General features: G+C 35.4%; 1 protein-coding gene across 5 annotated transcripts in view; it reads right to left on the reverse strand.

Moving 5' to 3' along the window:
• LOC109539775 (transcription factor collier) overlaps nucleotides 1–4,190 on the reverse strand; it is a 52,377-nt gene extending 48,187 nt beyond the window's left edge. For 3 of the 5 annotated variants that reach the window (XM_048668454.1, XM_048668453.1, XM_048668452.1), the window contains exons 1-2: nucleotides 3,885–4,190; nucleotides 495–778 (exon numbers count right to left, since the gene is read on the reverse strand). In XM_048668454.1, the coding sequence (XP_048524411.1) occupies nucleotides 495–622 (128 nt within the window). In that variant the 5' untranslated portion in view covers nucleotides 623–778; nucleotides 3,885–4,190. The remainder of the gene's footprint in view (nucleotides 1–494; nucleotides 779–3,884) is intronic. The other 2 variants (XM_048668455.1, XM_048668456.1) reach the window with 1 other exon arrangement.
• Nucleotides 4,191–15,386: the final 11,196 nt, after the last annotated feature.

Below are 15,386 nucleotides of genomic sequence, written 5' to 3' on the forward strand. Positions count from 1 at the left end.
CGTCCATTAGCACAGATTATTGGCAATGAATATAGCAAAAGGAAGAGGACAAAAAAATAATTGGTTGAATGTAACGAAAAACAATGAAACTGCAGATAAATGCTTACAATGTTTCAGTCAGTAGTTAAAGTGCTGAATTACATAAACGGGGCATCTCAGAGCTAAAAGCCTGACCATAATTTCAGAAAACGACATTAAAGGGGGCCCTTTTTGTGCCTCTTTTTTCCTTTTCGGCGTGTACAAAATTAATAGGAACAAACGAACTCGAACATTTACCACCTTCATTAACGAGCCGGTATAAATTATCGCGAGGGCATAATTCACTCGGCTCACGGGCATATTTCAGTCCTGCCAGGAACAGGACGGGATGCTGCGGAAGAGAAACCGACTAACACAAAATCCCGGTTCAAAGTTAATCCGCGCTTTTTCCACTATTATAAAATATATTTTTTCCTGATCATCTTCGAGTAAAAACGACATAAAATCATTCCTACCCATTTTGATCAGCAGCGCCGCCCTGCATCCATCCCCTAGTTAGGGGTTCTTCTTTGAGGCTGGGGCCCCTGGGTTGATGATGGTGGAGACCAGCGGCGGGGTCCTGATGATGGTGCAACCCGAACATGAGTCCAGCCCCAGTTCGGGTGGGGGTCGCCCCTGGGGGGTAAAGTTTTCGACCCCAGGCCGCGTCCAGGTCCAGACTCAGAGTAGGCCAGGGGGAAGGCGTCGGCACGCCTGGGGTGGCTTCGTCCGAACGCGTGGTGGAGCCGTTTGGGGTACCCTACAAGAATTACCCACATTTAGCTTGATTCCCCGCTGTTCATTCACAAGTTTGATCTGTTTTTGTTTAGGCCATATTCCCTTGTTTGCCTGCATTGTTCCACGCTCAAGTAGCATTTTGTCCTTCTTATTACTTTCAAACTTTTTCAAAATTCGAAGATTACTACTTAACAAGAAATAAGGTTTTGTTTTGTGTTCAATCTGCGCTCGATATACGTTTTGTCTACATTTATTTATATCCATAAATCAAATAACTTCAAAACTTATGTTAGCCACACTCATGGGACCAGGAATAGAGAGAACAAACGCCTGAAAGTGCCAAGCATTAAAAAAAATATCGGACACCGATTTTTGGATTATTTGGCTCCTAAATTCTATAATGTCCTACCGCATAACTTGAAAAGGATATTAGAAATTTTAGTAAGAGCTGCAGAAAATTTATTTTTCAAAATATAGACAAATTTGATTTTTTTTAGTGGTTTTTGGGGATGTTGCTTCTTGGTGATGGTAAAATTAATTTAAGTAAACTATGTGTAAAGTTTTGTTTTGGTTATTTCATGTATCTTTCTTTTCGTTTAAATTAAATAAATTAAATTAGTTTTAGGTATATTTCAATTAAATTAAAACTTAGGGCGTATGTCATAATTCTTGGAAATCGTTTTCATTTGGATGATGCATACAAATGTCTGGAACATTTAGGCATCAATATATTAATTAAGTTAAGTTTAGGACTTGAAACTTTTCAATTTGAGATGCTAAAACCTTTTGAAGATCGATTTATTTAAAAATAGTCAAATTGGACGAAATGTCTAAATAACTCGAACTGAAATTGAAATAGACCTTTAAGTCACGAGCAACTTTAGAGCTACTTGCAGCTTTTGTGTTTATAGAGTAAAATAGAGAGTAAAATAGAGAGTTTTGTGTAATGCATTTCACTATTATTTTACGCAAGTACACCAGAATTAATTTGAGTTAAGTAGTTTGGACCTTTCCATTTAGTCATTTCAATAACTGATTTTTCTCTAAACTCCTCGAAACAATTAATATTTAGTTATTTTCATGTGTATTTTTCAGGCAAATTTATCTTATCTGAAAGTTAATAGTTTACTAGGAACTTGACACCCTGGTTCTCACCCATCTAAATAAACTTTTGATTTTTAAAAAATGTATTCTTAACCAGCCTTATTACAGGATGAAACAACAGGAGTTACTAAGTTCAAAAAATCACTAGAGGTTTCAATATGAAATATTTGAGATTTCGACTGGGAACAAGTAGGTACACATTTTCTGTTTAGGAAATGTCGATGAACAAAAAATTGTTGGTATCCAAAAAAAGCTACCTATATTTGGAAACTCAAAAAAATTCTGATGCTTTAAATGGCTCCAAGCTATTATATCGATATATCAAAGTAAAAATCCGCCAAACACATTTTCTTTGGTAATAATAATTGTGAAATCCATTAGAAATAATTGAAGATTTTATTTACGCTTTGACACCCTGAGAATCTATTAACTTTCGGATAAGACAAATTTGTCTGATACGCAATATTTTTTTGCACGCGGCTAAATTTGTCACATTAATTGAGGACCACCCTGTATATTAGTGTCCTCTCAAGATATGAAGAATAACTTGACGATTTTGGCATTTGTGAAAAAGTGTCTTTTATCGTTAAAGGTCAAAGAAAGCTTGGTAAGTTATGCAGAAGAGAGCAAATAATATTCGTTTCAATACATCAATTTTTATTATTTATTTTTTAAAAATAAATCGATCAGGATATTGATTATTAAATTAAAATAAGTGAACTGTACAAGTTTCGAAAATCAAAATAATTTATAATAATAGGAATCTGTTCAAGAAAAACAATGTAAAAAAGTGAAGTGAAATGTAAAGAATCTTTTTTTGTGCTCTCATGTTACGTTACACTTAATAAATATTTTTTCAGCAGGTAACAAAGAAAAAACGATTTTACAATATGACCATTTAATTAGTGGATGGTTCCTAGAGTGAAAATGTTACTCAATTATTGTCATTAATTAACTAATTGAAATGAAAATCATTATAAATAAATAATGGATGCTTTCGAACCGAATTAAAAATGAGAGTTGAAATATTAAATGTTCTTTGCATAAATTTAAAAAAAATTAGTACGCAAGAAACGACATGAAAATGTAGTATTCCGGCTACAAATCTGCATTGAAGATTTATTTTAGTTTAAACTGACTGAATCTATTTCTAATCAAAATTTTCGGCTCTATGAACCTTTTTCCTCTAAAAAGAAAAAAACACTAAACCACAAAGACAGGAAATTGAATGCCTCATTAAATTGTACTTAAATGTGTTAAAAATATTTCTGTTTTTATTTTTTCTATTCACACTATTCTTGGTTGGTATCAAATTATGCACATTGCCAAGAAAATCTGAATTTTCATCTAATTAAAACGTGAAAAAAATACAAAAAATTTAAAAAAATAGTGTTTTAAATTTCAATTTTGAATCGAAATGAAAATTTGAAACTGTAAAACAAATTGAGACTCTGTTGTCCACCTGATTGCATGTATACTTAATTGAAAACCAATTTGAAACAAATGTAAGGTGCAAAAGTGAAAAAAGTCCAAAGAAACAAATGCAAACCTAAGCAAAAATTGAAGAGAAATTTGCCAAAATTGTGACTTAGATAACCTTAGTTCTACCTGCTACATTCTTCTTCTACGTCATTATTCTTGTACGTTTCATTCTGCTGACTTCGCAGAATGATTAAGTGAGTTTAGCCTCAGTGTTTCAGATTTGTTCACTTTAACAGCAATTTCAGTAGGTAGTTTCTTAGAAACAAAATTTAATTTAAACTACAATATAAAATTGATGAGAACGAGGAAAGATGCAAAATTCTGTTGTGTTTCAACCTTCTTTTTCCAATACCTACATGTTTCTCGTTTGAAGTCTTAGCGCGTTATTTCTATTCTACTTTTTATTATGCTTCAGTTTATTCAAATTTTTTTCTCATTTTTTGACATGGTTGAATTTTTAAATAAAATGAGACAGTTTTTTCCAATTGAAATGCAAAAGTGCGGATTTTCAGCTGAGGTTATGGAGAGTTGGCGACACTTACCTAGCTCAACAAAAAGTGGAAAAGTGGCACAAAAATCCACCAGGGTTCAATCCACTAAGGAACTGTTCCTCGCTATTTTCGAGTGTCGGATCACCCACGCTTTGGCACAAAAACCAATTTTTTCCTGAGAACCCGGTAAACGTGTCGCGATACAAAACGGTCTCCAGAGCGACAACACTGATGATGTCAAATGTCCCGAAAGACTCCCGATTTGCTCCCTCGCGAGAGACATCCAAATCGCTACTGCTAACCTCAAGTTTCGCCTGCTACTACCGTTATCCCTAGGGAGGAGCGACTTGCCCAGCTCTATCCTGCTTCACTCCACCTTCAGGATCCCCTTTGCTTCGTCACACTGCCAGCGACCAATGAGAATGGCGCCCGCCAATTTGCGCTCGCCAATTGCAGCACTCAAGCTCGTGGGAAGGTGGGCTTTCACTGATGTGGCGGGGATAGACGTGCTCCCCGGGGGTGAAATGTCAAGGGGGGCGTATGAAGTTGGTGGCGCTAACTGGGGAAAATGCATGGAAGTTTGGGGGGATGCAGTTGGAGAGTAGAGTTCGTTATTTGGGGAAGCGGAAAAAGACCGGAAGTTTGGGGTGGAAGTGGCGGCGCGTAGGTGCAACAGTGCCAAGTTTAGGAACTTGTGTTGGGGATGGTACACAGCGGGCGAAATAATTTGACTGTTATCTGGAAAATTCACTAATGCATCAGTGTTTTTACTGTTTAGAAGACTTCATTGGGAAAACGAAAAAAATGGGAAATAATCAGGAGGAGAAGCACCACCATACACCATACGGTTGCAGAAAACCTGGTTACCACTTAAATATTTTCAAAAGTCTTCTCGCAAATCTAAAACTTTGAAAGAAAGTTAGTTCTGTTTAAGCTTTAATTAATCATTGAGCCTCGAAGATAGTGACTGAAGGTGTAGATTTTTCAACATAGGGTTTTCTTCATAAAGGTCAAAAAATGTTGGGGAAATAATCTAAAATAGATCTTGAGTGCAACTTGCGGATTAGCTTTTTCTGCTACTAAATTCAAAACTTTGGCATTCGTGTGTTCTTCTGCACAGAACTAAAAAAAATAAAAATTTGTTTTTTACAGTGAACGCGAAAAGGATCCACACTTGAAATTTGGCACAGTTGTTCGATAAAGATACATTTGAAATAATGTGCGAATTATTATTTGTTCCCACCAAAGGAGAATTATTCTGCTACAACTATTGATGCCCATTTACTCCGTTGCCATCAAGCCCATATCACAATGGGAAAACTGAGGAAGATCATCCGAGATTATGTAATATTTTGAAAAGATTAGCAGCTAAAAATAAAGCAAGTTTTCCTTGCATTCTTATATAACAAAATATCCTGGAGACCTCACAGCTTTCTTAACAGAAGTTTCTAATACTTACAGAAAACGTTAGAGAATCGGTTATTTGATACAGAATTCTATCGGAAATTGAAATCAAGTGGGATTTTCAAAACGGATGCATGATGAAAACATGCCAGTAAATTTTCTGAGTTTGAAGCCATAATTTAATCAACTGCAACAAAAATCGCTGACCGTTTGCAGTGCTGAAGCCCACTCTTGACCGACCCTTTACATGCAATATTTGCGATTCGGGCACCGTAAAATCTGGGACCAGGACAGTTCTAACATGCATTCTATTTAAAATTCTTCAACCGCCAAGACCAAAATGCCTGTCGCGTGAATAGCCATTCAACGAAACCGCAAAAGATCATTAATAACTTTCAGTAGCCGGGTTTCAAGTCCATGACTAAACCCCAGTAGCTAGTCGGCCGTTTTAAAAGTTTTTGGAAAAATGAATGACACCACATTTTGTCCAGTCCACGGGGGGGCATTTATTAGTAATAAGCATCGGCGGTTGGAAAACATTTAAAACTCAACTCTCGGGGGATTGATTTCCTAAAACGATCGGCACGGAATTTGCAGAATTTATAACTTTTGTAAACACATCGCGAGTTATCGTTTTTACAGCAGATTTTTTTGGGGGGGTAATGTAGGGATGACAGGGGTGGTTTAGCCGACAACAACGAACAAAATACGTGAAACAAGGTACCGACTTTTTCATTATTTTAGTATGTATAATGAGTTTGAGACACTCTGTTGAAGTTCTTTCTTAAGTGCATTTAATATTCCGTCTCCAACTGAGGCTTTGTGCTTAGAGATAGGATAGAGATGAGTTCCAGGAAAGGAAAGGATTCTCTCAAAAGATTTTAAAATGTGCCAGTCATGAACTGTTTGATTTTTCCATGTACAACTTCACCTGAAAAGTTTAGTTTTTACTTGTTTTCGAAAAATTTCATTACCTATTTAGAGCAAATTACACTAAAACTATTCCGTGGAATGTTTATTCCTTCAACTTTTCTAGCTTGATTTTGTAACAGCGAGTAAAATATAATTCTACAAATTTCAATTTTTTTGTTTTTGGTACTCACCTTTCTAGATTTAATTTTGTCGTCAGCTAACCCGCTTTGCTTCTTTCTAATTCTCCTCATTTCGGTCGGTTTTGCTGTGTTTTTATTCGCATTTATTTTATTGTGTTCTTATTTACTGTCGCATTTTTAAGCAATTTTCTTCGACGCTCGGAAAGATATTTCCAAGCAAAAAACTGTGTCAACCAGCAAACCGTTTTGAAAACGTTCACTGTTTAGATCAGCTGCTCTTCTTAAATCGTGGACTCATTTTGTTAAACTTACATACTCAATTATGCGCAATCGTGAGCAAATAAATAAAATTTGCAGAAATTGCAAAAGCTGAATATGGACACATTTTGGGAGAACCGAAAAGGGCAAAGTTGCTTCTATTTTTCCTTCTGTTAGGTCCTTTATTCATTCATCTTAAATCTTGCTCTGGTGTTTTTTAACCCACATATTCTACTCATTCTACCTCTTCCATCGCTTTTCTCTTTACTACTTCCTTGTGTGTCAATCTGAGTTCATTACTCATTCCTTCATTACGTTGCTTCACCTGTTGCAATTATTTTTGGCTTATTTTCGCGGTTATTTTGGCAGATTTCAGTGGCTAATCATGGAACAACTGCTAGATATAGCTTGGTGTCTTTAGCTGCATTTGCATTAATAGATATTTTCCTGTTGTAGTCAACTGGTCCATTCACATTTCCCGATTTGCTCTTACTTATCATTCCTGCAAAGTTTCCTCATCTCTAACATTTTATTTTATTAAATCAGCATTTTGTTTCAGAATGAATATCTAGCAGTTGAATGAATGCACTGCATGCCGGAGCAAAAAATAGTTTTAAAGAAATAGTGGGCCTTTCCAAGCCAAATTTGTTCATTACTAAATATGTGAAAAAAAAACATTTTTTCTGGGCGAGCTCATTGGGAATATATAAACGCAACTTGGGATATTGGCATTAAAAAACCACCTGAAAACTTTGAAAATTGTTTGAAGCTGAGACAGCGATAAGCGCAGCAAAAATAGATTAGTCATTCTTAAAAAAAAAACAGTTTTTGGGCCCCATAAGATTGAAATCTGAAAATTAAATATTCAACTTATTCCAGGCAAATATCGTGGGTTTAGAACGTCAAACTTCTCTACAAAACTATTCTTGTCGGTTCATTCGCTCTTACTGAATAATTTCCATTTTCCAGGTTCCTAATCCAGGGCCTGCTGCCAAGCTGTAAGAAATTACCTCAAATCCTCAATGCGGTTCTGCGAAAGATCATTCGGTAAAATATGCATGGCGATGAAATTGAGTGAAACGTTAGGTAGGCACAGGTTGTAAATCAATTTTTCAATATATCCGAACCGACTAACGGTGTGTGAAAATTCACCGAAACGATGTGCAGAGACGGAAAAGCCGAATAACCTGTCCGATTAGATGGAATAACTTGTAGCTTGTCAGGTGAGGGGATTCGTTGAAAGTTGGAACTCAGATCCGCAACGCACATTTTCCAACAAATACATTCACGAAAAATACAATATTTTTTCGCCTGGCTCGTTTCCAACCAAAGTACTATTTGCTATATCCTCTTATACAAAATTTGGAACATACGTTTGAAAGGTTATTTAAACACTATCTTTCCAGTAGAACGCTGAAGGATATCGATGGGAGGAACAATCTGGCCACATTTTTACCAATCGAGCCCCTTTATAAACATCTGGGACAGGTTTTTTTAAGAGATGGTCCAATAATTTATCCCGACAATGGGCCTAATCAATGCCCATCCACCAGCTTTTTAGGGTAGCTGGTGTATCGAACAACAAGCCTATTATGCTGGTAGCCCAGCCGAAGACCCTAAAATGTTTGAATTTAATGATGAAATACTGCGGATTTGTCTGCATTTGAAACATGACTATTTTTTTCTACTGCTATGAATCACATTCATTCGCAAATTGTTACTCTGATTGCAATTTTCTTACCAGACCTTCTTAAAAATGTGTAACCTCATCAATTGCATTTATTTTATAATAAATTGCCTTGTTTTATTATGAATTTTGTTATGATTTTATTATCTTGGTGTAAAAACAACCGGAACTTTTAATTTAATAGTTCGAATCCATGGATTTTTTTGAGTTGATGCACCATTTTTCGTGCCGACATTTTTGTCCTCTTTGTAAAATCTCGTACCTTTCATACTATTTTTGCAAAAAAAATCATTAGCTTTGTACAATAACATAATTCAAATTATGTGGATGTCGGGCCGGTCAAAACATTTAAAACGCTTGACAATTAATTTATTATAAAAGAGCCTTTTTGTTTACTGCGGAGTTTGCAGTTAATGCCTGAAATTTTTTATTAGCAAGGAAACCGAAATAATTTTTCTTGCGTAAAACGCTTGAATGACACAAGATTTTACTAAGAGCCTAAAAATATTTAAAAAGGATTAGCGCATGAAGTCAAAGAAAATCAGTTGAGTGCAGCTACCAACTAAAAATTTCTGGTGGCTTTTTTACCAAGACACTCGAGAATTCCTCAGTTGCTCAAAGCGGACGAACTCGGTTACTTTTTGAAGTTTAAAGTAACGTTAAATATATTTTTTTCTAATACATTTGACCATCAAGCGCAGAGGATTTAGAAGTGTTTTCGTAATAAAAGTTCAGTGATATCGTCTTTCAGAGATATTATTGAGATGGAAATTTTCACTTTGGTTCATATTTCACATCAAGTGCTGGAAATTCGAATCGAAATCGAAATCGAAAAAAAAATATTTAAGATGTATTTATTCATATTTAAACAGGTGTGCTTAATTCATTTTGAATCTGACGATTTCAAGATATTTTGTGAAAAACAGCCTGATACCTTTCTTCAACTTTAATATTTCTTGTCATTTGCACGAGGTTTCAAAAACAATAGAAGTCAGATTAAATTGCTGCAACCGCCAAACTGCAAATTAAAATCAAACAAATCGGGCAAATTTTGACTATTTAATTAAATCTCAAAATTACTTAGTTGAATTAATTTATTGTATTCAATTGAATTTCAGTTTTACTTCACTATTCTCTCAGATCAACATTCTCTCTTAGTTAACGATTTGGAATTGTCGTCTGTCTAAGGGCAGTTTAGATTTTCTGGCCGATTTCATCCCTTAAATGTGCATTTCGCCCACTCTCACCAGCCACTTAGTTATGTCGGTTAGACGAAGCGACGGCCGCGTGAATAATTAGAATGATAATGGCCGAATAAAAAGAGAGTCGGCAAACAAGCCTTCGAGGGGTAGCTGGAGACAGAAGCTCGCCCCTAGGAAAGCACTCGATCTGTCAGAGGGTGGTCTGATAAATCTGTTCACTGTAAAATTCAAGGGCCCCAGTAAATGATATTTTCTTGTAGTTACACTCTCTTGACACCAAAAGATACCCGTATTTGCTACCAAAAAAAAATTATTGCGGCTTAAAGAAGTCGAAAACAGTTTAGGACAGTTAAAACCAACTAACACCAAACAACACAAGTTGACTATGAAAAACACTGTCTTTTGCTTTTTTGGTATGCAAACTTCTCTGCTTTTTGTGCGGTTAACTCCGCCGAAAACTCCCCGGTATAGTTTAAATACTGATGCTATCGCAAATAATTAATTTGCCACTCTCATGGAATCTTTATGGTTTACGGTCCAATTTTCCGCTTTACGACAAAATTACGCGGCTCCAACAATTGCAAATTCATCTTTTAATTGAGCACAGCTTGAAACTCCTCGGAAAGTTATCTTCTTCGCATAAATATTTAATGATGAACGAGGTTGCAGGGGATGGCGGAGTGGAAAAGGGCAGTGCGATTAACAGTAAAAGACATTCATTTTAACCTCATCTATTATGGAAAAGTGTTATGGGTTTTATGGCCTTAACAGGGTATTGATCTTCTTATCGAATTAAATTATTTAGTATTTTATTTGCATCATGTAGTATGTCGACCTGGACATGTTTCCACATTCAAATTTTCAGCAGGAACAATAAGTGTCTGATATAAAGAGGAAGAAAATTGAAAAGCATTTTTCTGGATTAAAAAAACGCATTGGCAAATCCCTTTGATAAAGTTGACTGTTCAAAAAATGACCATCCACTGTAACGTTGCCCGACAAATCGAATTTGGTTTAGCACCCCTGTATCAATTCGACAATTCAATTACTGTATCCATGCATGGATTCGATACAAATGCAATAAAACATACGACATCACCCCTACTGAACCCTGTACAAATAGGAGGAAATAATTGTAATGATAATACGGCCGGGGGATCGGGTCAGAATTTTGTAAATTAGGAAATTATTCCGAATAAAATAGGGTAACCTATTGCATCATTTGTTCGACTGGATCGCGTAAAATGGATTTTCCACAGAGTAGAATGGGGTGGTTTCTGGCAGGTACTCCTGAGGTTTTTCACTTCCTTTCTTCTTTCAACTGGTTCCAAATCTGCATCTGGATCCAAACGGTATTTTTTTGATGCCAATTAATTGTGCCAGATGATTTAGACACTGTATATGTTCACAAGTATTGAAAGAGAGTAGTATTCAGATGCGATTCAATTGAATTAATAAAAATAAAAAGTATTGAAAAACGAGCAAACTAGCCTGGATCAACCGATCCTATCATTCCCCTCTTTCTTTTTAATAATTAAATTTTTATGAAAGAAATAAGACAACACTTGATAATAGAAATCTGCTTTTTTTTCTTATACTCTCTCATATTGGACCATTTGAGTCATGTTGTTTAAATATTGCTTTGTGCTTAAAGTATATTTATATGCGTCCTGTATTAAACTTTTATATGTGATTTGTGAGCTGTACTGTAATTACTTCATGAGTTTTAATTGTTCAAATACTTTTGTTATTCATTTTTCAAGATCAAGACCCATACATTCAAAGGCCTTCTGCAAATTTGGCCAATTTTAAGCTACTTCTTACTCTCTAATTGTTTTCACTGTATCAATTTGTGGACTTGTGTTTCGAACACTGCCAGATAGCAAGATTGCGTGCGATTTTAATGAAAATTTCAAGGCTTTTAGGTCAAAGTAGATTTTATAGACTGCGAAATTGTCAAGTAAATCAATGGGTTGAGATAGAAGACAGACGTTTATAAATAAGGCATTTTAAACCACCATTAGGAACATTCATAATTTTCAATTGGACCTTATTTATAAAGATGCACTGACTTTATTTCATGCTTTCTCACCATAACTGTCATTCGATCTGTTACAAATTTTGGCTTTCTTTCGTACTGTGCCATTGAAACTCATTGTTATCAATATAGATTTTTGCTTCCTCCTTTGCTGCTGTTAACTCCTCCCAACGTTTTTCTTCATTGTCCGCTGTGTGGTCTAGGTTTACAGAGAAATAGTTTTATGGGACGCTTTAGTATGATTGGTTTTATCGAATTTTTCGTTTCGTTAATTTGGTTTGACGATTTCTTTCTGTCTGTCCTGAATTCCCATTCTTCCCATTTTGTGTACCTCTATTTTTGCACGGTTCATTTGTCAAGCTTATATGTGTTTTTGTTTACATTGTTTGTTCATTTTCATTATTCAACTAATTAATGTGGCTATTTTTGTTTTGTCCTCCATTCTATTTAGTTCCAATTGCTCTTTTATCCAATTGTTTCCGCTCGCTATATTTGACAGTGAGTTTAATTGAGTTTGAAACACATTTTATTAAATGATCAATTAATTGATCTTAAAAGACGCTTGAACGTCTTCCAAATCTATCTGTAAACCTTAAATTATAACAGTGCTATCTGTACCCTACACTTTTATGATATATATGATATATAGGGTTTATATATATATATTTCCTATTCTCAATCTTTCCGACACTTTCAATGAAAACTTCCCTGCTGGATCTCTCACCTCTCCATCAGCTTGCATTTCTGTGCATTTCTGTTAAGGGCCAGTTGAAACCAAGACCTTCCTACTTTCTTTTATATCGTCCATCCATTGCTTTAGTGGTCTTCCGCCACTTCGTTCTGTAACCCCCGGTCTCTAATGTAATATCTTGGATGATTTTAACTTGAAGTGAACATTTTTCGTAAATACTTTGGATTAAGTGGGAATATCTGGTGTCAATTCTTGCATTGCCCATCACTTTTAGAATGCAAGTATCCAGATTATTGTCTTCACATTTCTTTTCCGGGGTACCTTTTATCTGCTTATTCTTCCGAATTACTTCCGAGTCTTTATTTGCACCTTTGCACATAATCAAGTGTGTTTAGCAACTATTCTTCACATGATCCAGCATCAGCCATCAAACACAACCCGCTGATGTTTAAAATACCTTTAAATAAAATCTCATTACATTATTTTCTTCTCTTCAAGAGTTAAGTTCACTATTTTAATCCTTCTAGACTTGCTGGTTTCTTTCTTCTGCTTTTCGTTGACAAACTAATCTGTTACTACTGCAAATGACCTCATGGAACCGCAGTGGTCCAAACATTGACTAACTTTAGCGAGTTCGAACATAAATCTGGACATTCCCTCCGCAACAAACCGCACAGTGAAATAAGAAACAATGGAGAAGAATTGGAAAGCACCCCAAACGTTGCAACCAGGCGTGACGCACTAAGGCCATATGTGCACCTCATCCGACCATTGTAATTAATTCTTGGCACTTTGCCTTCGACTGTCATTATTGCAGGTGATTTATCGTCCTGTTTACCCTTTTATTTTTGTTCTCAGTGGCGAGCTCAATTTAAAGCCATCTGACTACGAATTTCAAGTGTCATTATAGTTGTTTATCGAAAGGAAATCGTGCGTTGAAGCAAGTCAAACATGGCCCATTGTGTGATTTACTGCCGCTTATCTACTTGGCTGGATAATAATTCCAATTTTGTTTCTTTTGATTTATTAATAGGAAAAGTTTGACGTTATGTTGCGCCCATACTCACTCAGCTTGCATGCGTCTTTGCAACCTTTCAATTGAAAGCAGCAGGTGAAGTTCTGTTCCTGATTTGATGAACATTTCTGGATCACCAGCCATAATTTAGAAAATATCAAATATGGTTGCTCAATTTGTAACACCAACTTAGAAATATTCTGTTTTTTCAACAATACTGTCGTCAGAGCTTCTTGTGCCTCACTCTCTTTTGAGCAGGAACCGAATCGTTCCAAATTTAGTCATCATCAACTGTACTTTTACCTTCGTTTTTATTTTTCTTTTCTACTTTTATAAGTTCTTATTATTATTATAATATTACAACATCTAATCCATACAATGTCTTTTGTTTTTGAACTCCTATTGCAAAATGATGTAAATCAAAATGGGACCAAACAATTTAAAGACAGCGAGTTTTTTACTATGAAACCAATCATTCATGATTTCAATCAGTCAAAAATTCAAATCTCCAAATAATGAGCTTGCCATTAAGGCACTATGCTTGTTAAGCAAACTTTGCAGCTAAAACAGTTTTTTCAAAAAACCTCATAAACTTGAGAACGCCAGAAATTCAACAAGTCTATTATTGCACAAAACACGTAAAACACGTTAGACACTTCAGCTCTGAAAAAACCGAACACTTTAATACATTTTTGGTCATGTTATAATCGTCACTTATAATCGTAATGTCACTTATAATCGTCGATCTAATCTTATTATCAACTCGAAGGCTCTCTACAGGCAGATCAGCGTAATTACCGAAAATTTTGACTTAATTTTGACTATTTTCCGTTCCACAATCGCCGAAATATTCCTGATTATAGAAACAGACACTCTGTATATGCTTATAACCGATATTAAGGAAATGAAATGAAATTAAAAAATAATACTAAATACTACGTATACAATAATTCAAAAAATCGAACATTTATGCCCATTTTACAGCATAGACTCCACATGCTGATGAACTGAAGGATGACCACATGAAAGATCCACGAGACTCCCCATGAAGGATGTAACAGAAAAATAAAAAAATTCCACATATTTTGAAGGTTTTTCGATCTGCAACAGTTGATAGATTCGTTATTATAGACTTAAATATATATATTGTATGTATGGATGCAAATAAGCAAAATAATAGAAAATTTAAACCCGTTTTTTGGTCGAATTTTCATCTTTTGCTGATGATATTGTTTTCTTTTGCACATGTACCCAAGCGAAAATGCAACCGGAAAAAAACCGGACGAAAGAGCACTTTGGACATTTATAATCATGTTTAGCTATTTTTCTTTATGGCACCAATTGCATGTAGTCCTTGTGTTCTATATTATAGACTCAAAAACCCAAAGTATATTATCCATGTAAGGTAAAAAATTTGGCAACATTTTTGGAGGGTTTTTCGAGCTGCCACAGGCGTTATCTTTTTTGTTATCTACTGAAACACTCTCTGCTTGCAGATAAACAGAAATATCAAAAACTTAGAGGCGCTGTTGTCAATTTCCTTTTCCCAGCCGTGGATATTTTTCATCTTATCGACTCGAACATTCGAGATATGTATATAACCGAACGAATCGAACATTTAAACTCATTTTTGGCCATTGCTCGCTTTTAAACCATCGAAATCTTCCTTAGTACAGACTAAAGCGCTCTGTAAATGCACATAGAACGCTTCTTCGGTCGAAGTCTTTGTATTGCCCTCGCTATTGTCATTAAAAAAACTATGAAGTGATTTAGTTGAAAAACCTTAGACGAAAAGTCCAGTATAACCCCCCAAAACATATCGCCGATGTAAAATTACCATAATCCATTCTTCCCAAAATAATGGGCCTGCCAATTAAGCAAACTCTGTAGTTTTTTTCTCGGTAATAAAACTAACATAAAACCATCGGGCCCTAAACGGCACGAACACCCTTACTGCAAAGGGCGGCGGAGGTCCATTTGCAACAGAGGGTCGACTAAATCAAACTCCACTTGTACTATCAATTATTCAAGAACGCATCTGTTAGATATTTTCCCGACCGTATTGAATTTTTCTGCAAATTGTCATTGAGAAGTGTATTTGATAAATCACTGAGAGAATCATGTTTAATGAACACAAATTCTCGATGTTTCGCTAGCTCCAGTAGCTGGCATCTTCGATAAATCTGGAACCAAGGGCGGATCCAGG

Source organism: Dendroctonus ponderosae, unplaced genomic scaffold (genome assembly GCF_020466585.1).
Source record: "Dendroctonus ponderosae isolate FM_Combo_2020 unplaced genomic scaffold, Dpon_F_20191213v2 Dpon_F_20191213_7, whole genome shotgun sequence".
In the NCBI taxonomy this organism is placed as follows: domain Eukaryota; kingdom Metazoa; phylum Arthropoda; class Insecta; order Coleoptera; family Curculionidae; genus Dendroctonus; species Dendroctonus ponderosae.